Below are 20,543 nucleotides of genomic sequence, written 5' to 3'. Positions count from 1 at the left end.
CCAGTAACTGTTCTTCAGCACTAATTAGTTGGAAAAAAAAAGTATTGCTAAAAAAAAAGTGTATTTGTAATTATTGTAATTATTTGTTCAGACAATATTTTAATGAATACTTTACGTGACGTGCGTAATGAAGCTTATGTTGTGTAAACCCGCTGGACTCAAAGCTGGCAATTTACCTGTTTTTTTCTTTTCTCCCTCGTAGGGCACAGTAGCAAAACTTGGACCTCTTCCTCGTATCTTAAGAGATGTAAACAGTGCACTAAGCAATCCGTCTAGTGTACAAGGTTCGGTCACAAGTGATCACTCCGCGACAACACCAAATTCCAGCAACAGCATATCTGTTGGGCTGCAGAGGATGGTGATAGAAAACGATTTATCTGGGTAAGAGAAGCAAAACATGCGTGTCTAATCTAGCCGTCACCATGTAAAACCCCCAGTGTCGACAACACCTTAGCTTGTGTCGTATTTTTCCCGACATGTGGGCAAGTAAATGGCTAAAAATTAGACAGCCCGGCTCCTGCACAAAACGTACACCTCCATTGGGAGTCTTTCTCTCCCCTCTCTTTCCTTTAATAAAATGTAATTATAATGATCAAAAGAACGATAAAATAGGGATGGTAAATGCAGGCTACATTGTATTTAACAATTTAATTAGGAGAAACTCCGAAAGAATGAAGCGGCAGGGCTGTCTTTATAATCACAGCTTTTATCCCCTAATTCCACTCAGCATGTGGTACAACGGTTTAAAAGTCTATTTAAATTCCACACAAGCTAGAGCCACTTAGAACAAAATGCTGTGCCTTAACAAATCTCCTTGCTGAATGACAATCTTTGATCTCACTTAGTCGCCCAATAAATGCTTTACTCAAAACATAATAAATATAAAGCCCCCCAAAAAAAGAGAGACAAAAATGTCACTCTCTTTGAGGTAAAGTGGTTTGCTGAAGTTTGAACAGCCATTAAATATACGCCTTACAATGTTATTGCGGTACGTACGTCCATCTAGTTTGTATGATCAACTTTTACCAAAACTAGCCAATTAGTACATGGCAGACTGCTCAGGAAAATGCTGTAGATTAGACACAGTGTCCATCAGATGTATAGCTTTCTTAGAGCTAAAACTGATGAGCTGCCCCCCCAAAAAATTGGTTTTTTTTTTATTTGTATTTTTTTTAATCTTACTGGGGCAGATCCAATGTGTTTAACTAATCGTTTTTGCAAGTCGCAGTGTAGCATTTAAAGCTCGTTTCCCTCTGTTTATTTATTTTCCCCTTAGTCTAATAGATTTCACAAGGTTACCATCTCCAACACCTGAAAACAAGGACTTATTTTTTGTCACAAGGTCTGCTGGGGTTCAGCCGTCACCCGCACGAAGTTCCAGTTACTCGGAAGCCAACGAGCCAGATGTGCAAATTACCAATGGGAGTAAGAGTTTGTCCATGGTTGACCTCCAAGATAATAGGGTTTTGGACATTGGCACCAACACCTCAGGCATTGGGGATTCATTAAATGACAGCCAAACATCTTTTAGTCAACTTCAAGCCATATGGACTGCACGAACACCGCAGGGCAATATTATGACAATGACAACAGCTAGAAGAACAGGACAAACTCCAACCACTCCAAATGCAGACACTACACCAGGTAGACCACAGCTTTTGGCACCTTTATCATTCCAAAACCCTGTGTACCAAATGGCAGCAGGATTGCCAGTTTCACCACGGGGTTTAGGAGACTCTGGGTCAGAATGTCACAGCTCCCTGAGTTCCCACAGTAACAGTGAGGACTTGGCTGGGGGCAAACACTGCTTTGTTAATCCTGGGAGCAGTGAGGATTACAGTAGGCGTTCTGGGGATGTTTCTCGGAGGCAGCTTTCTTTGACTGATAAAACTGGACAGCCTACCATGCCACGTCAAAACAGTTCAGGCCCCCAAAGGCGAATAGATCAACCACCACCTCCACCTCCTCCGCCCATGACAAGGGGAAGGACACCACCAACGTTACTCAACACATCACAGTATCCAAGGCCGTCTAGTGGCAGCATGATGTCCTCTTCTCCGGACTGGCCTGGCAGCGGCGCCAGGATGAGGCAACAGTCTTCATCTTCGAAGGGTGATAGCCCAGAAATGAAACAAAGAACAGTACATAAACAGGTCAGTTAATCATCCTAACTAAGGCAGAATATAAAGTTGTTTTTACATTCAACGTGGTATGGCACAGGTCCTGTGTTACTTTCAGTTCTTTTTCATAGTATCATGTGATAGATTTTGCCTATAATATTTAATCTGAAAGCTCTAAAATGCATTATATACAATTAACATGCTGTTCCAAGACTACTTACTTTGGTTACAATACTCCTGTTTAAGTTTTGTTAAAATATGGCTACTTTTTTCATTATTACATTTTATTTCTAAGAAACATGCCACTTGGGATTTGTTGATTTGTTTTGAAGATAATTATCTTCTGATATGAAAATGGTTGACAGGTGTTACTCAGTTCACCAAAACGATATAGAGCATAAATTCTGGACTTTGTAATAAAAGAATCGATTGGCCACCGGATTATCTGCAATTATAGTAACAATACGCCGCTATTGGGTATGTTTAATAATCATGCATTTGGGGCCCTAATTTGTGTTGACTGGCAGGCGGCGTTGCCTGGAGAAAATCGGAAATTTTGCGACTTTGGTCACAGTTGGGCCACTGATATGTTTACCTGTGTATTGAAATATGAGATGTTAAATATATAATCTTTCATTTGCCATAATGATTTTATGGTGGCTTTTCTTTTGAAATGGTTTATAAAAGATGAATATGTGCGAATTACCACGTGGATACAATTACCTGAATTAGCCATTTCCTTTTTGAAACTTTTGTTTTTTTTCCCTGCAAATCTGTGAGAGTTGTACGCATACATTGAGAAGCCACATTGGTTGCCCTGTGATATTATGGAATTCTCACATCATTGAGCTTAGTTTCATCAGCTTGGCATTTAATTGAAAAGTAAAATAGACAAGCATGTCTGTGATTCAGGAAATGATAGGCCATCGATTATTCATTAAAGCTGATCTTACATCAGTTTGGACAAGTTCAATACCACCCTATAAAAATATATGGAACGTTGAGATATACACTAATCTAGTTGGTTAGTTTGGTCGTAAAATTGCAAATACTATCTCAATTCTTCACAACTGCTGGATTTAGTAAATAACCCCCACCGGGTTTTCTAGGATGGCTACATTAGGGGTAAAATAAAGCCACTACCAGTGTTTTCAACTCTGCAATATAAACATTGTTGTTTCTAAAAATCTGCGTTGTTCTAAATTGCAGGATTAAACCTCCAGGACCACAGTGCCTAGGACACTCAATTGAGATGTTTTGCAAAGCACCTGGCTACTAGTTAGCCTTTTAGTTATGTGTTTTGCTTTCAACTGTAACTAGGCAACACGTGTCCTTGTACCGCTTGAGTAGGTGAAATATGATTCTAGCATCATGAGGGATAGTAGAATCATTAAAGTTCACTTCCATTGTTAGAATAATTTGGTGTCATTTCTACATATTGCTGAGAAAAGGTTTGCTTTTATGTCTAAGGTAAAAAAAAAAAAGAACCACTGATTTAAAAATTTAAACAAAAAACCCAAAATAAAACATCCAGACAATTCATTTTACATGTTATCAAATATAATAAAATATATTGCCATTTCTCACAAACAGCAGTGCTTCAAAAGTGGACAGAGTTTATGCTCTAAATCTAAACTAAAGCCTCTATATTAAGATATGGTGGTTTTAATGCTTAGAATATCATCTTAAATCTGGAATGGAGCAGACTGCTCAAACTAACAACACGTGTATATAATCAATAAAATTATAACTATTTTTCTCTTCCCAAAGTCTGCCATCCTTTCAATTTGGCAGACCGTAAAATAGTGTTCCATTATCTGGGAAATATTTGTAGAAAAATAAGGGGCTAGTGTTTTGTCCAGTTTCAGATCTTTGGTAATGAAACCCAAGAAAACATCTCATCACCAGCCATTATCTCGGAGATTTTATTACAGCTTGTCATCCGAGGAACATCTAACTATACAGATTACCACTGACATGGCAGAAAGAGAACGTAGCAATTTGTCACACGGTACTTTGGGATTCAAGGTTATTCGAGCCGCTAAGATAGAAAAAAATAAAAAAATATATATATATTTAAAAGGAAAAAAAAAAAAGTAGATTTTAAACTTTGATTTTTCAAAAACTAAAAACCATTTGGGAAGATAAAACAAGTCACTGAATCGGTTTACCAACAATCAATGGCAGAGGTACAATGCGACATAGCGCTACACAAAGATTCGCAAATCAAAATAGGCAACCAGGATGGAATTTCTAACCTACGTATGGCCTTTCATTTAAAAATTCTTAGTCATTTTTTTTCCCCCCTGTGCTTATTATTTGAACTATAAAACTATTCTTGGGAACAAACCGGGTGGATAAAAAGTGATGATTACACTTTTTATATATTACACATAAAATCTGATAAAAAAAAGTACATCTGATTTTTTTTTTTTATACAATTCTTTTGGATTTAAAATCAATCTAAAGACTGTTTTCTATTTAAAACACATTATAGTAGAAAAGTTATTCAGCATAAAATATGGATGAGTTATTTTGCATAAGGCTGTGCATTCATGCAATATTTACATTTTTCGTAAATTAATTCCATTAATCCACGTTAATTGAACTTGTGTCTGCAGAGATAACGCAGTTTTTCTGAGCTTATTTTCATGTTTATTTTATAACCTTTTTTGCTGCGGAAAAGACCTTAATCCCATTGTTATCTGCAAATTTATGAACACACATTGAACACCTACAAAAGTTAGTCACTCATATATGGAGAGCAACTTAGAGTTAAACTGGGGATAGCTCACATTGAAATCATTTCATTAACTATGTATTTCTAATGGTATATAGCTAAATTAGTTTTGATCTAACTTATTATTAATATTAACTGTCCCAAGTTCGGCGGGACATTCTCAATTTTCGGGTCCTGTTCCGACTTTGTTCCCCGTTGTCCTGTTTTTTGGGAACGGTTCCCAAAAAGCATAGCACAAACGCACCATGGGACGTGCTTGGGCTATGCTCAGGATATTAGGACCCTGCAGAGTAACCTATCAATTTTTCAGGCGACGAAAGCAGCGTGTGTCATGTCGCCCCTCCCACCAGTGTCACACCTTCACGAGACATCGTAGTTGAGAGGTATGTTATTCTAAATATGAAATGTATCCGTTTGAAAATATTCAGATTAGAACAGTCAGCCGGAATGAGTCTGAGTCATGATTTAAATAGAGTCAGTGATATAAATCATATTTTATACAGGAATCCGAGCAAAACTGATGTAACTGAAAGTTTTAACACCAATTATTTTAACATTAGGCTGCCTAGAAGGTAAGAAATATCAGACGTTTTCCCATTTTCTATGTTGGCAAACCCCGCTGTCCGGCTTAATACAATGGTGGATGGCTAATAATGCTTTCTAGATGCAGCACTTCATTAAGCATTTTATCAAAGTCTATCAATCAGAATGCAGGCCTTTTGTTTACAGCTATTGATTTATGAGTAATAACTCTGCCAGTGTTGACATTAGCAAATGTAGCTGTGTGTGTACTGTAGTAATCAATACTAATTTTGAGGACCGTGTTTTGCAAAGCATCTGGCTACCTGTTCACGCACAATGAATGAGAATGAAATAGAATTGTTCCCAGCAAGATCCAGGCTTTGATGAGCCATTGCTGGCCACATATTTAGGGGAACAAGCTCTTATGTTCCTCATTTTTAATCCGCATGCACTTTATGAAATGTGTGAGTTGTTATAATACAGCTGTTAACTAGCCCTACTTGGCCCTACTTTGAAATTTCACTCCCCAGTCTGTGTTATTAGCTAAAAATTGATATCAAGAATTCCGAGTCTAAAAGTAATAGCAAAGACCTAAAATTTTAAAATTAATTCACTTTATATTCCTGACACTGAAAGGACCACTATAGGCACCCAGACCACTTCAGCTCAATGAAGTGGTCTGGGTTCCAGGTCCCCCTAGTCTTAGCCCTGCAGCTGAAAACATAGCCGTTTCAGAGAAACTGCTATGTTTAAACTGCAGGGTTAATCCAGCCTCTAGTAGCAGTCTCCCTGACAGCCACTAGAGGCCGCTACCGCTATTTACACGGAGTAAATCGCACTTATTTGACGCTGGACGTCCTCAAGTCAAATAAGATCCCCATAGGAAAGCATTGAGTAAGGCTTTCCTATGGGCTGGTTTGAATGCGCACGCGCCTCTGACCGCGCATGCGCTCCACTCGGAAGCTGATGTCAATTGAGGAGGAAAGATCACCAGTGCCGAGGGAGCCCAGCGCTGGATTAAGGTAAGCAAATAAATGGTTAACCATTTATTAGCGGCGGAACAGGGCAACTAGGGCTCTATAGCATTAGGAGTACATATTTGTATCCCTAACGCTATAGTGTTCATTTAACACTTTAGTTTATAACTCTGGATGTATTTTTATACATATATGAAGAAGAGGCATGTTGTATACTCTTTAATAGTTGGCCGATGCAACAAAGCCTTTGCTGGTACACACCCAAACACTACCACACCACCTCTAATATCCAGCACCTCTCATGTTTAGCAGATGATAATTTGGGATATAAAAAGGAGTGAGCTTGGCCTGGCATTGCTAAGTATTATCAGGGGGCTCAGTCATGCATAGAGTGCAAGAAATACATCATGCAGGTGTGGGTCCATTCTATGACACACTTTACTTATATATAATTTTATTTGGTGTCCTTGGGAATCAAGTCACTAAAGAAAAAACCTTTGATGGTCAGATTCTCATCCCAAACAAGAACATGGCTTCTCTTGGTGCCAAAACCGAATGAAAGAAAGCAATCTCTTTAAAGGAACCCTATAGTGTTAGGAATACAAACTAGCTGTTTAGGTGGCCAGGCCTCCGTCTGTGGAGTTAAAAGGCTGTTTTACTTACAATGTCTCCCTCGCCACGGCTCTCCTCGCCTCCATGGCAGAGATCATCAAGCATAGAGAGGCTATTGCGCATGCGCAGCAAAACGCAGCGCTGCACCCATCAATATCTCCTCCTAGAGGTACAGTGAATCAATGCATATGGAGAGCGTTCAATATCTTCATACAGAGCGTGAAGATGCTGAACGCCAACGCTGCACACTGTACAGAACTGTCCCAGGAAGCACCTCTAGTGGCCGTCTGAATGACTGCTACTAGAGATGTTACTAGGCAGAATGTAAACACTGATTAGATTGCAGGGACAAGCTATATTAAGCTGTGTTGGTTCTGGTGACTATAGTGTCCCTTTAAGCATAAGTGAGGGTGTTGCATGTTGCATGTGTTAATAAAAATGGACCTGCAAATAAACTCAACTCTACTCTAAATAATACACTGATTAGTTCTGTATCTGGTGGTATATAAGAAACGTACATACCAGGTGTTTGATTGGCCATATGCTCCAAGAAATGGAGATGGAGATTATACCAGCCAATATAGCTGTTAAAGGTTGCTGTTACATTGGTGGCTTTTAGAGTATAAGATCTATGTGACAATACAGAGCTGGGACAATGGGAACAACGCTAGGGGAGAGACATTAGGGGGAAACTGCTCTAAATAGTAACTCCCTTAACTCTCACATATGGGAACTCTATGAAAGGGTCTTGTTTCTGAAAATTAATGCATCATTTCAAAAGTGGAGCAATTCGAGTGGATTACCTCCGGTGCAACCAATAGGTACATTCCATTGGGGATTATTAAACTTTCACGTCTTTGAACCACTTTTCAGAACGCAGCACTTTGACAAACCTTGCCCGTTTAGAATCATTTTGGCAAAAAAAAACTAAAAATAATTAGAAAATATTAAGGCCCTGAACAACTATTTTTTTTTCTTATTCTGAATATGTTTAATTCTTGTATTTTTGATTGTTAAACGTCCAATGGTTTAGATGTGATTGGTGTGTCCAGTTAGATTCTTTATATTATCAGTGGAATCTAAGTTTCGATGAGTTCAGGCTCGGCTTGACCCGAGGGGATGAGACGGATCGCTAAATTAGTCTGAGCTTGGCACAGAGTGGGAAGAGCTTGTTTTGATTGTTTAAAAAAAAAAAAAAAAAAATTTAAGTGAGAAATGTAATTTTAAACGTTAAACTGAAATGCATTCCTACTGAAGGTCACACAATGTCATGCATTCAAAGAACTGCAACGGTAAAACATTCTCTCTTTATCTGTAATGAATTTGCAGAAGCATTAATAAGAATTGAGATATTGATATAAATAAAAAAAAAAATCAATTCTGCCTCTTTCCCCAAATGCACGTGCTGTGAATGGATGATGTGACAGCGGCAAGATTGACTCTGAGTAGCTCATGCATTGCTAATCTTAAAAAGATAAGCACAAAATAGACACATATCAAAATGAAAAAGAGAACACTTGTGGTCTTCTTAATAAAGTAAGACCACAAGGGAGACCACCAGCTGCAGGAAAACTACAACTACCAAAATCCTCAGCCATACTTATTGATAATTGCAATATATGACTTATGGTTATATAGTATCTAGTGACCACTTTGTTAAACCTTTTCAGCCCTACTTCTTAAACGGAGCTTTATTCCCGATGAAGCCGTTCTGACTAATTTTGACAGTGATTTGACACATTACAAAGCATTATTTTTCCAGGTTTTAGAGATCCTTATTTTTAAACAGTGCTCATACGTCCAGTTAATCTTGTAATAAAAAAAAAAAAAAAATAGACTTCACAAAATGTAAAACTACAGTTCACCACCCAAGTGGAGCTGTTGGAAAAGTTGTTTCCTGAGCAACCAGCCGCAAGTGTTAAAGGGACACTATAGTCATCAGAACAACTACAGCTTATGGTAGTTTTTCTGGTGTCAATAGCCTGTCCCTTCGTGGTTTTTAATGTAAACACTGCGTTTTCATACACTAATGCCTAGTAACACCTCTAGTTGCAGTCACTCAGACAGCCACTAGAGGTGCACACAATGTGCAGCACTGCGATCAACGGCGCTGAATGTTTCTCATAGAGATGCATTGATTCAATGCTTACATCTCTCTATGAGGAGATGCTGATTAACGCAGTGTGGTGTTTTGCTGCACATGCGCACCAGTCTCACAATGCTTTCCTGTGTTAAGTTTGATGATCTCTGCCAAGGAGATGAAGTGGGGGGGTGGGGCCAGCCGCGAGGAGACCCGAGCGGCACTTGAATAAAGGTGAGTAAAATCATCTATTACTTTGCTGACAGGGGGAGCGGGAACCTAAACTGTGTTTTCATAGTTCTATCAACAGGAATACATGTATCTATTCCGGTCACTATAGAGTTCCTTTAACCAACCTTGTGATGGCAAGTCCAACTGACAAACCGCTCCACGTTAGTCCCTGCAGGAAGTTATAATTACACAGCTATCCAGTCACACTGGTATTTATTATAATAGTTCAATGCAATTATATTTAAATGCTTATTTGAGGTTTGCATAAGTTCTGTGAGGGGGGCTGATCCCACTGACAAGTGTATTTAACTACAGAGCTGTCTTTTAATTGTTGGTTCGACACAGAGAACGTTTTTCATTTAAGATTGCTAAAACATCACCTCGGGTACCTACCTGGATTAGTCTGTCTGCTGCGCTGATTAATAATCCACCTTTCGGAGCCATGTAATCACGCCAGAATGAAGCTGCACACTCTCTAATTGTTATAAACAATCAGACCACAAGTAGTGGCTGAAGCAGGCAGGTGTAGACCCAAATTCATCAGCAAAACTAAATGGATTACTTTGTAGCACCAAATTAGTTCCTGTGACTTATCCACCTTCGGTTGTCCAGTCAATGGTTGGAACCCAATTGGGTCGTTACCAAGCCTTTCACAAGGACAGAACACCATGTATTCATATCTGCTTCGGTCACTGACATTATGTAGAGGAGAGAAAAGTAATCTTTCTTAAATCACTTTGCCGTTGCCTTGTGTTTGGAATTAAGACATCAGTTATATATGCAGAGTAATAATAATTATACCATGTTAGATAATGTACTAATTTTACTTTTAATTCAACCTGTAAAACAATCGTTACTTACCAGGATATTTAAATATGTTTTCTTATCGAATGTGTTAATATAATTAAATGTAGAAATCTATTCCAATATATTAAACTTTTTTTTTTTTTTTTTGTCAATCTTTGTTTTATTAAGGCATGTGCAATGGGGTACAGAATGGAGAGAGGGAAATGCAAAAGTGGCATACAAGTTAGGGTTTATACATCGTTAGTTACATTTCCTGGGGAACAATGCCTAATTTTTTATTTTTATGTTGGTTAACGAAAACATCTTGTTCAGTCACAGTGTCGAGTAGTTACATTAGCTTAAAGTTAATAATGATATCGAGTGACGTCGCTTCAGTATCTATATAGTGATAGGGATACGCTTGACTAAAAACAGCACATTTTTTATAATATAGGAGTAAAAGGTTCTGAGGTATCATCGCTTTGTACCGATTAATATATATGCTATAATACGAAGTAAGTGGGCCAAGCAATCCTGGTAGGTATAAGTATGTAGCAAACACGCTAACATGCTAGACTAGTCATGTATACAATAATGGTTAGTGCCCTTAAGCGTTTATGATTATGCTAAATATAGTAATAACAACCTGGCTAGTCATGCTCATCTAAAGAGAAGTCATTGGAGTTAAACAGTAATGCAGGCATAAAAGTAGGTTGGTCTGGTATGCCTAAAGCAACACTCAGGGATGAGGGAGTCTGACTTGGAATGGAATGCTCAGAACTGGGTATAGACAGAAATTTCACCAAAAATCTGTCCCAAAATGTAGAGGTACAATTTATATCATTGTTGGTGCAATGATATAGGTAAACCCAGGAGCTAGTTCCACTTAAAAAGGCTTGAGTCACCAGTATAGATATGCAGTGTGAGTACCAAGCAACTGTTATATATATGGTGTGTATACCTTTAAATCTGTCAGAAAACAGGATAGGGTTATAACACACCAATTGCTTATATTTAGTGAGAAGAAAAAACTTTGTATACAAAGGAACAGTATAAAAGACTGTTCCCTATATTGGTGTGGAATTAGTGCAGCATCAAGCATATATCTAGTGTATATCCCTTTAAGTCTGTATATGTTAGAAACAGTATGCTCATGTAGATATAACTTCAAAGTATATGGATGACTGTATTCTATATGGAAAATTAATTACCAGAATCCAATAGATTAAAATTGATAAAAAATTTATTAGAAGAAAAATAATGATAATAGTAATAACTGTGTCAAACCATAATAACTTATATAGAGTGACAGCAAAGAATTTAAAATATGTATATCAAAAAATATAAAGATATATATAAAAATGTCAATTGGGGATGATTAGCAAGAATATTACCAGCAAGTCTGTGTTGGTATTTCAGAAAAAATCCTTAGGACCGATCAGGATGGCTGTGGATACAATGTTGCTAAAAATGTATCATTTGCTGCCGGCTGCTTGTGAGGTTGGCGTGCGTCCCAGACCTCACTCTGGGTGATGCACGCTGCAAGCCGGTCGGTCGGTCCTCAGATCTCGGAGTGCTCTGTGCTCGATGGAAGAGAGCACAATAGTCAGCTGTGTGTATTCTGCGTCCCGCTCAACTTCTGCCTTACGCGTTTCGTGGGTGTCAGCCCCACTTCATGCAGGCATAGAACGGTAACAATATACGGCAAAGGCCTTGCTTAGCAGTTGTTAGCACTGAAACAAGATTAAAAGGCCAGATTAAGTTTTGTGAGGCTTATACATTGTATATGCACTTTGGTGAACTTAACGTAATAGTAGAATGAGTAACTGCCTGGCTAAAGTTACTATCAGTGTGGTAACATAGGTGTATACTTTGCTAGGCCTTTGTGTTTGGTTATATATAACAGGTGAGAGGCAATGCACTAAAGAAGAAATAACGAGTGGTAGGCTGTGGGATACATTACAGCAGCCAGTAGGTTAATTATGAGCGTTCAAGTCCTTGTGTGGTATATTGGAGCTGCGTAGGTAGCCAATATATTAAACTTTATCCTGCAACTAATCTTATCTCCATCTTGGCTGCCATATAAACCATATTTGGACTTGTCAGTGACATAGAGGGGGGGAGAACAATTTTATTAAATGTGTTATAAACCACGTTTTCTGGTGCTTTCCCCATTTGCACCAAAATATTAAAGGGGGAAAGATCATTTTTTTTTTAAAGAAGTTAAGAAGTTAGCAACTGGGCGCCTCCATCTTACCTACCCGTCAGTCGTTGTTAGAAGTTATGTCCTTTTGCATCTGTCAGCCAGTACTGTAAAAACATGCAGAGAAAAGGAGTATTAAAAATACAATGTTTCAGTTCCTCCAACAAATTTGCATAGATTGCCCAGGTTGTGCCAGGATTGCAATGTAATTTGTTGAAAAAACATTGACATGAGTTCTAGGTGTCTTTCAGTGTTTTATTGAATTGATCTTCTTTAACAAATTGTAGGTGACTTTCTCGGTTTATTCGATGGAGTAGAGAAGGGACTGTTCCCTTAAGATGGTCCCCTACTAAAGTTCATGCTTTCCCATTGTAGATTCTACAGAACTACATGTGTGTGTTTCTTTCCTCTTTGCGTGTTAAGATTCTCGGCTTACCAACATCGCCGTTTTAGTTGCAAGACCTTTGAAGTCATCTGTCAATATGCGTTTTTTTTTTCTGAAATTAAACTTAATGCAGGTCATCTTGCCCTGTTTGGCTTGCTCTACCCTTAGTTCACCTTACTGAAGATGTTCAAAATATCTGAATATTTTAAGCAAATATTCTAGAGTGTCTCTTCATTAAGTCTTTTCCTGCTGCACGCATCATTTTATTTTTTTATTTCTGCAGTTCGTGAATGTTATGCCTTTCTCAATTCAAGGATAAATTTCCCCAGAGAGCTTATCCACGAGAAGGATAGATTATGATTCCGTTTCAGAAGCCTGTTATTATTTTATTTTGTTTATGCAGTCATCTATGTATATTTTCCTCATTCATCCCTCTGAAATCTATAGCTAATTAAATCTGCATATAGGGAGGTATTAATCATGACTGCACTGGGCCATGCGACTGATGATATACTCCTGCCTTCCATTAATCCTGCGGTTATATAGTTAATCCTACTGGGGTATTGGTGGTGGGCCCATACACATATATAACAGTGCTTTAAAAAAAAAAAAAGTTTTTTCAAATAAATTTAAGTGCATGGTATTACCTCTGTAAAAAAAATCTTCAATTGTAAAAATAGAAGAGTGACTCACCGCAATTATAACGCATAGTAAAATGCATTCTGCAAAATTAGACTGTTCGTGGTGTCAAATGGGTCATTACGGACAGGGGCAGGAGGTGCAACTATGGCAAATAATTAAAGGAAGTTGCAAAAGGCTTGAATATTATGAAGCTGCAAGATCCACCAAAGAACCGCAGTATACTTCGTCCTCCATCTCAGGGAAAGCCGATGGTAATCTCTCTAGAACATAACCAGGGATGTATCAAATCGGACTTATAATATTTTTTTTTGTGTGGGTTCAGATTTTGTTGCTGCTTTTTCATCCTCCTCCCATTTCATAAAGTGGGGTAAAAGGTTAAGTGTCAACGGAATATCTTAAATAAAACTTCCCAAAGTGGTCCTAAACAACCTCACGCCAAGATGTACTCGTTCATCGTAGCATCGGATTACACAGTCGGGTGTTCCTTTCTGGAATAGCATCCTTAAAGAGCAGAACATTGTGATGACGGCAATGCCCGTCATCGGTCCTTATCAGGTTAAACATAACAGTGGTCCAGCTCATGAAATGATTTATAGGGCATTACGATTACTTTCATTTCCATCTTTTTGTTGTCGTTCTTTTGTTTGCTATTTATTTTTTTTTTGCCTTTTTTTTTTTTTGTTTTGCTTTATTTCATTCTTTTCTTTTGTTATGGTTGTATGTTTCGTTTTAGGCCCCCTCTCCTGTGAACCCCAATGCCCTGGACCGAACAGCAGCTTGGTTGTTGAATATGAATACACAGCTTTTAGAAGATGATTGCATTGAGACAGATTTCAAGCACAGGGATAAACTAAGGATTAAGGAAGAGCTCACCCATGCAGAAAAGGTAAAATGGAATTGGGGTAGAATGAGCGATCAAGAACACTTTTTTAATCCATGCAGGACCCCTAGTCGGGTATCACTTGCTATAATCACAGGGATCCTGTCTAGCTATAGTGTTCTTCTAATAAGTAAGATCCATCACATAACAAGAACTACAATACGAGGTATCTAAAATATACAGTAGGCATCATTTATGCTGCGACTTTCTATATTTTATAGCATAGGCAGCAGATCCTTGAAAATGTTATCTGTGCTTTTACCCATTTTATTAAATATACGATTTAAATGGTTCGGTTCAATTAACTGTGTTCATGCTGAAAGCAGTCAAATGATACATAGGGGTTAAAGATACACGCCAAACACCATAACTACTGCAGTGTGCCAGTTTCCCCCTAACTCGATTCAAACTAATCACTTGAAGGAACTGTCAAAACGACTGACCGCATTGACAGTCACCATAGTGAACAGTGCAGAGATGGACTCGTTTGGTTATTCTTGGTAACCGAGATGGACCAATAACACTGACCACTTCTGACTATTTCAGATGTCTGTAATCACCAGAGAACATAAAATGTGGCAAGGTAGGGGCAACTGCCCTTTCCAAACTCCACTACCGGAGTTTCTGACCCCTTGTTGGGAAGGGCTACGTGTCTGTGGTCTAGTAAGGGAATGTGTTTTGATCTTTTATTGTAGTGAATATTATGATTTGGATGATTTGAGGAAGCACCTTAGCAAAGGTTACTGCAATCTTTGGGTATGTAAATGTTTTGCGTCTACCTGATGGATAAAGGGACCGAGTCATGTGGATAGCAGTCTCTTTAAATAAAAAGGACAAAACCAATAGAATTTTGATCTTCGGTATTTTAATGCTGTGTTCCAACTCCATATAACAGACCGTGTAAAAACACATGGCCACATTCCATATTTTATAAATTAAAAGAGAAGAAATTTTATTTAAGTCTGTCAATTAATGCAGTGACGAGACATCTCGAAATTCTGTGATACGCTATAATATTGGATGACACAGCCAGAAAGATGTGCATGTTTTTTTTTAATATATATATATAAAATATGCTGGTGAAACTCTTCTCTTTATGAGCTACCACACTTAAATGGTAACTGTTTCTGAAAAGATTTCCAGCTGGGCCCATCTCGGCACAAGCACCTCATTAAAAAAATGAATATATTGAGGAAGGATTGCGTCCCTTAAAACCAGTGCCCTCCGGCTTCCTGGCACTGTCAGAATGCGATGATAGTCAGAGGGCAGGCTGTCCTTTAGAAGGAGTCTCCTGCAGACACACGGAGTCTGTCTCATTATGTGTTACTCAATGACTAGGAAAAATATCCTAACCCCCACCAAGTAATCTTTAAATACATAGAGCAGAGAAGGAGAAGTAATGTGCGAGTGAATGCGAGTTAGACGTTTATTATTTCATTTCTTTACCAGCTTTTGTTTGAAAATGCTTGCACTGATTTAGGATTTGGTTCATTTAAAGGAATGCCAACTTTAAAAGGGACACTGCAGGCAAATTAACCCTTTCATTTCATTATGTGGTTATAGTGCCTGGAGTTCTGTGCTATAATTCTTCCATGAATTAGGAGCTTAGCTGAGTGTTCTAAGCCAATCAGCGGCACCTCTACCCGAGTGTTCTATTGTGAAGGATTTCACAAAGGGAAAAGACAGGGCAACGTGGTCCTGGCGCTGGAGCACAGACTTTGGGGTTAAATAGTTTGTGAACAATTTAACCCCTAATGGTAGGGCAGAACCAGGAACCTCCTGGCACCATAACTTAATTTTGCCAGGAGTGTTCCTTTACTACGAGACATAAAAAAAAAAAAAAACCCTGGAAGAGATAGGTAGGAAGGTGTTCCAATTTCACACATTCAGGAAGACGTTGAAGGTGCGGGTTATTTCAATGTGACCTGTCAGGTCGAGTGTTGGACTTTGCCTAGTATTTTGGACCACATTCCATATTTTCCTCAAGATGCTGTGTATGACTTCCAATTTCCTTTGGATTTTTTGTCTTAAATTTTGTCAAGGTGAAAGCTCTTCTGGCTAAGTATTATGTCTGCAGGTCGAGATGAAGCTGTAAAATTGTATATTGCTGTACTTTTGGTGGCGTATGTGTTAGTTAATGGAGAAGCCATGCCACAAATGTTGACATCTTTAAAGTGAATACATCAGCAATCTTAAAGGAACCCACCTAAAACACAACAATCTGAATAATGGGACCATACTCTCAGAACTCTGTGAATCGTTTCATTTGGTTCATCGTTATGTATATAATGCACATCTAGAATGAAAAGATTTATTTTCCTTGTCTTCCGTAATATCTAATTTTATGTTTTTGTTGTTGTATTTTTATAACATTTATAAGTACAATATAATGAATTTAGTAATTTAAAACTTACACAACACAAGTGTATAAAAAGGTAGTTAAGACACAGAGCCCTAGCCCCCCTTTTTTTTATCTTTCAATAACCAACCTCCCCCCCCTTACATTGACACTTACATTGGGATTGGATTCACTTGTTTTATTTTCTCACCGGTCTAATTATTTGAACAGGATTGGGCCATGCTTTTCTTTATATCGAGAAATAAAAATTGTGGTGTTTGGGAGATCAAGGTTTTAGCATGGGAGCTGATCAAATGCTAAAAATACCCAGTAATGCGGTTTTGTTTTTGTTTTTAATATAGTCCTTGCATGTGATACGGTTGCACTTTTTTTTTAAAATGTTTCAATATTGATATTTTTTTCTATTGCAGTTGGGTTTGATATTGAGATTATTCTACATCCTCGCACGTTTTGATTGCACAAACCATTTGTTTTCACACACGGTTTGAAAGCATTATAATAAAATATAGAAGGGCATGAAAACCATTACTTACTAAACAGCAAATTGTGCATAGTTTAAAATTAGTAAAGCAAATTAGAAAGTGGGAATCAATAAAGCCATGAGATGCTTCCAAGTCTGCTGTTGTAGTTTAAAATTGGCAATGTGTGTTTTTTTGTATGCGGTTCAGGGAATATATGGCCACTAAAGAGGCACTTCCACCACCAATACAACTTTTATGTATTTGATAGGATCTTGGCCTCATGTTTTGCGTCATGCATCATGAGCCGCCTCCTTAGCCAATGTTAGTATAAAATAATTTTTGTTTTCTAGAATCTTTATGAAATACTCATTTTGACTCTTGACCCAGTCAGGAGATGTACAGAGAGAAAGTAGACTATTTTGTGTCTGAATATTTCCTACGCGGAACTCTGCTATCTAGAACTGTCAATCCCCCAGCCATCACCAGTGACAGCTGCAGGGAATTGTCTTTATCGGTGAAGGAATCTGCAGTGTTATGCAATCCTCCATTGACTTCTATGCTGTACTCTCATGCATACGCTGGTGGGGGAATATAGTCAATATGTCTACAGGGCCAGGGTATATGGTCTACTATGTGTTATTATGGTTATTGTGACTGTTTCAGACATTCCAGTGTTGGGTAACAAGGAAAGAAAGCTACTTTGCTTAGTAGAAAGTGGTTGACGCCAAAAATCAACAGGGTCTAAAACAATCCAAATAAAATGCAGGCGGGCGTTGGAATGCTTCCCTCTGTAATCTCGAACGTTACTGCCGATGAGATGTCGGAACCAAATGATATGTATTACTTAACAATTGCATGATGAACGGTTTTCAAAAATTCGCCAAAATATTTGAATGTATTCTTTTTCTCATCCCACCTTCCCCAGTACCAGCAGGAGATTATGGTTCTGCAGGACAAGTTGCGGCTTTCAAACAAGAAGCTGGAGGATTATGAGAACCGCTGCAAGAATCAGGATGAGCAAACCCAAAAGCTACTGTTGGAATACCAAGCTCGACTGGAGGAAAGCGAGGACCGGCTTCGGAGGCAGCAGGAAGATAAGGAGATGCAGATGAAAGGAATTATAAGCAGGTATGGGGAAAATGTACCTTAGGCCTCCGAAGTTCATTTTAACAATGATTTCCTAGCTTTAGAGGAAAGAGACTCAAAGGGCCACAATAGTCACCAGATCTGCTGCTTAATGTAGTTGTTCTTGTTTCTACGGCCTGTCCTTACAGCCTTTTTAATGTAAACATTGTCTTCTTAAAGAAAAGGCAGTGTTTACATTGGTGCCTTGTAACATCTCTAGTGGCTGTCATTCAGACAGCCACTAGAGGCGCTTCCTGGTTCAGTGCTGCACATTATGCAGCACATATGTTCAGCATTGTCATGTTCCCCATAGAGGTGCATTGATTTAATGCATCTCTGTGAGGAGATGCTGATTTGTGAAGCGTGGCATTTTGCAGCGCATTCGCAATAGCCTCCCAATGCTTTTCTATGGGAAAGCAGTGGATTGGCTGAGATTGTCATATTTGATAATCTCAGCCAAGAGGGGGCCAGCTGTGGTGAGGTGATAACTTTTGTCTAGCTCTGCGCTGCTAACTAAAATTAACTTTTTCAAGGCAGGTTAGGGGGGCTTTTACAACTATAGTGTCAGGAATATATGTTTATATACTTGACACTATAATGGTCCTTTAAGTGGGAACACTGGCCAACTCCAACAATTACTATTGTCCGCTAGCCAAAATTATAATATTTTCAAACAAACCGAGATCTCATTATTCCAAGGTGTATGCATTAATTCCAGTCATCTATGAAATGTATTGAAGTCTCTTTCAGGTATAAGTATAATCTATATATAATGTTAAATCACTAGCTTGAGTATGGTGAGAGCTGTACGTGTGCTGTAGGATAGCACAGAAACCGGATAGGAAGTCCTGAGACGTGTCTTATGCGGCCATGCCGAATTACGCTATGTCTCAAAGAATTGTGGGAGCTAACAAAGATTGTCCATCTATTAACCCCTTAAGGATTCCCTTTTATTCCAGAACTTGTGTCCTTAAGGGGTTAAACAGGCCATAGTTTTCAATTTACCCCCTTTTGTGTCGTTTGCATGAACGTTATTCTTACTATACAATCTCGGCCTATTAAAACGCTTGCTTGCAATGTAGCTAGAACAAGAGGTGTAACGTTTAGCATGCCATCATGTTGGGTGTAAAGTAAGGCACCACATACCACATTCTCTCGAGTACAAAAAAACTAATAAAAACAAAACAAAACTAAAATAACCAACAGTCTTTGTAATAGTTATTGTGGATTGCCTTCATAAATGTATACAATTCCCAAAACTGTACAGTTTTAACATTAAGGGATTTATTCAAGGTGTGAATTGGGGAAAATTAACAAGGGAATTCTACATTTTATATCAAAAAAGCCAAAATTAAAAACTTCTCCAACTCAATGTTTTCCTTTTTTTTTAGTCATGTAGTGACTAAATCCATTAGTGGAGAATAACAGTCGGGGATTCATTATCTATGGTACTTAGCATTTTAAAGCTGTCGGAAACAAACCCCCATTTTCCGTGCAGCTTCTCTTGACTGCAAATCGTTGCCTCCATCAAAATACTATTTTTCTTTTTCGGTAAAGGGTTTATTGCACTCCTATCTTGACCTGCAAGCTGCTTATTGAAGCATCATTCATCATTTTATACCAACCGCCGGTTTATTCCACACATCAGGCTAGTTTGTCAGTGTCAGAGCAGTGAATGGGCACCCATTACAGAGGACTTGGGATTAGATGACGCGTTCCCCTCCTCAGCTTCTGACCTAGATTTTTACAAATATGATTGACTATAGCAGTAGAGGGGGGAAGCTTGTTATCGCCCTGCATTGGTGTGAATTGGGTGCTCCTTTCAAAAACACATTTTATCATGGAAAAAATTATTGTATGTACCACTATAATGTGAGATTTTGTTCATAGTCTACATTCTGGCAGAGTGCATTAGGCCAGGGGTAGGTAACCTCCCGTACTCCAGATGTTTTGGACGACATCTCCCATAATTCTGTTACAGCCATAGAGCTGGCAAAGCATCAGGGAAGATGTAGTCCACAGCATCTGGAGTGCAGACGGCTGCCTACCCTTTGATTAGGCTAATACAGATGTTAATCTTGGTGGTTTAATGATGGCTGTAGCTCACAGTACTTTGTAAGGTCTGGACAGCCAGGCCACAGTATGTCCAGAAGCACTACTCCCTCGAGCAGAGTCCAGGACATTCTTTTATTACCTGTTCTCTGCCTTGTGCAATGCTCAAAGGTCCTTTCCACCAAAAAGTTACAGACTTTCCATCACTTGTATAAGGGCATATGTTAATATAAAAATATGTTCTTTTAAAATAGTAAAGACCATGAATTTGTCAGATCCGACTGAACATGAGAACAGATTAATTCATGGGGTCACCTGTAAAATTCCTTTTTTGATGAATTAAGAAAGTCTGCTGTATTTAGTAACCT

At 38.5% G+C, this 20,543-nt stretch overlaps 1 protein-coding gene across 9 annotated transcripts in view; it reads left to right on the top strand.

The window, feature by feature from the left end:
- The window catches only part of DAB2IP (DAB2 interacting protein), a 586,435-nt gene that overhangs the window by 553,878 nt on the left and 12,014 nt on the right, over positions 1 to 20,543 (top strand). For 7 of the 9 annotated variants that reach the window (XM_063432812.1, XM_063432814.1, XM_063432815.1 and 4 more), the window contains 4 exons: positions 203 to 381; positions 1,277 to 2,153; positions 14,032 to 14,184; positions 17,924 to 18,126. In XM_063432812.1, the coding sequence (XP_063288882.1) occupies positions 203 to 381; positions 1,277 to 2,153; positions 14,032 to 14,184; positions 17,924 to 18,126 (1,412 nt within the window). The remainder of the gene's footprint in view (positions 1 to 202; positions 382 to 1,276; positions 2,154 to 14,031; positions 14,185 to 17,923; positions 18,127 to 20,543) is intronic. The other 2 variants (XM_063432810.1, XM_063432813.1) reach the window with 2 other exon arrangements.

Source organism: Pelobates fuscus, chromosome 9 (assembly GCF_036172605.1).
Source record: "Pelobates fuscus isolate aPelFus1 chromosome 9, aPelFus1.pri, whole genome shotgun sequence".
Taxonomy (NCBI): Eukaryota; Metazoa; Chordata; class Amphibia; order Anura; family Pelobatidae; genus Pelobates; species Pelobates fuscus.
The sequence above is the reverse complement of the archived record's forward strand: the minus strand, read 5'-3'. Positions and strand labels throughout refer to the sequence as shown.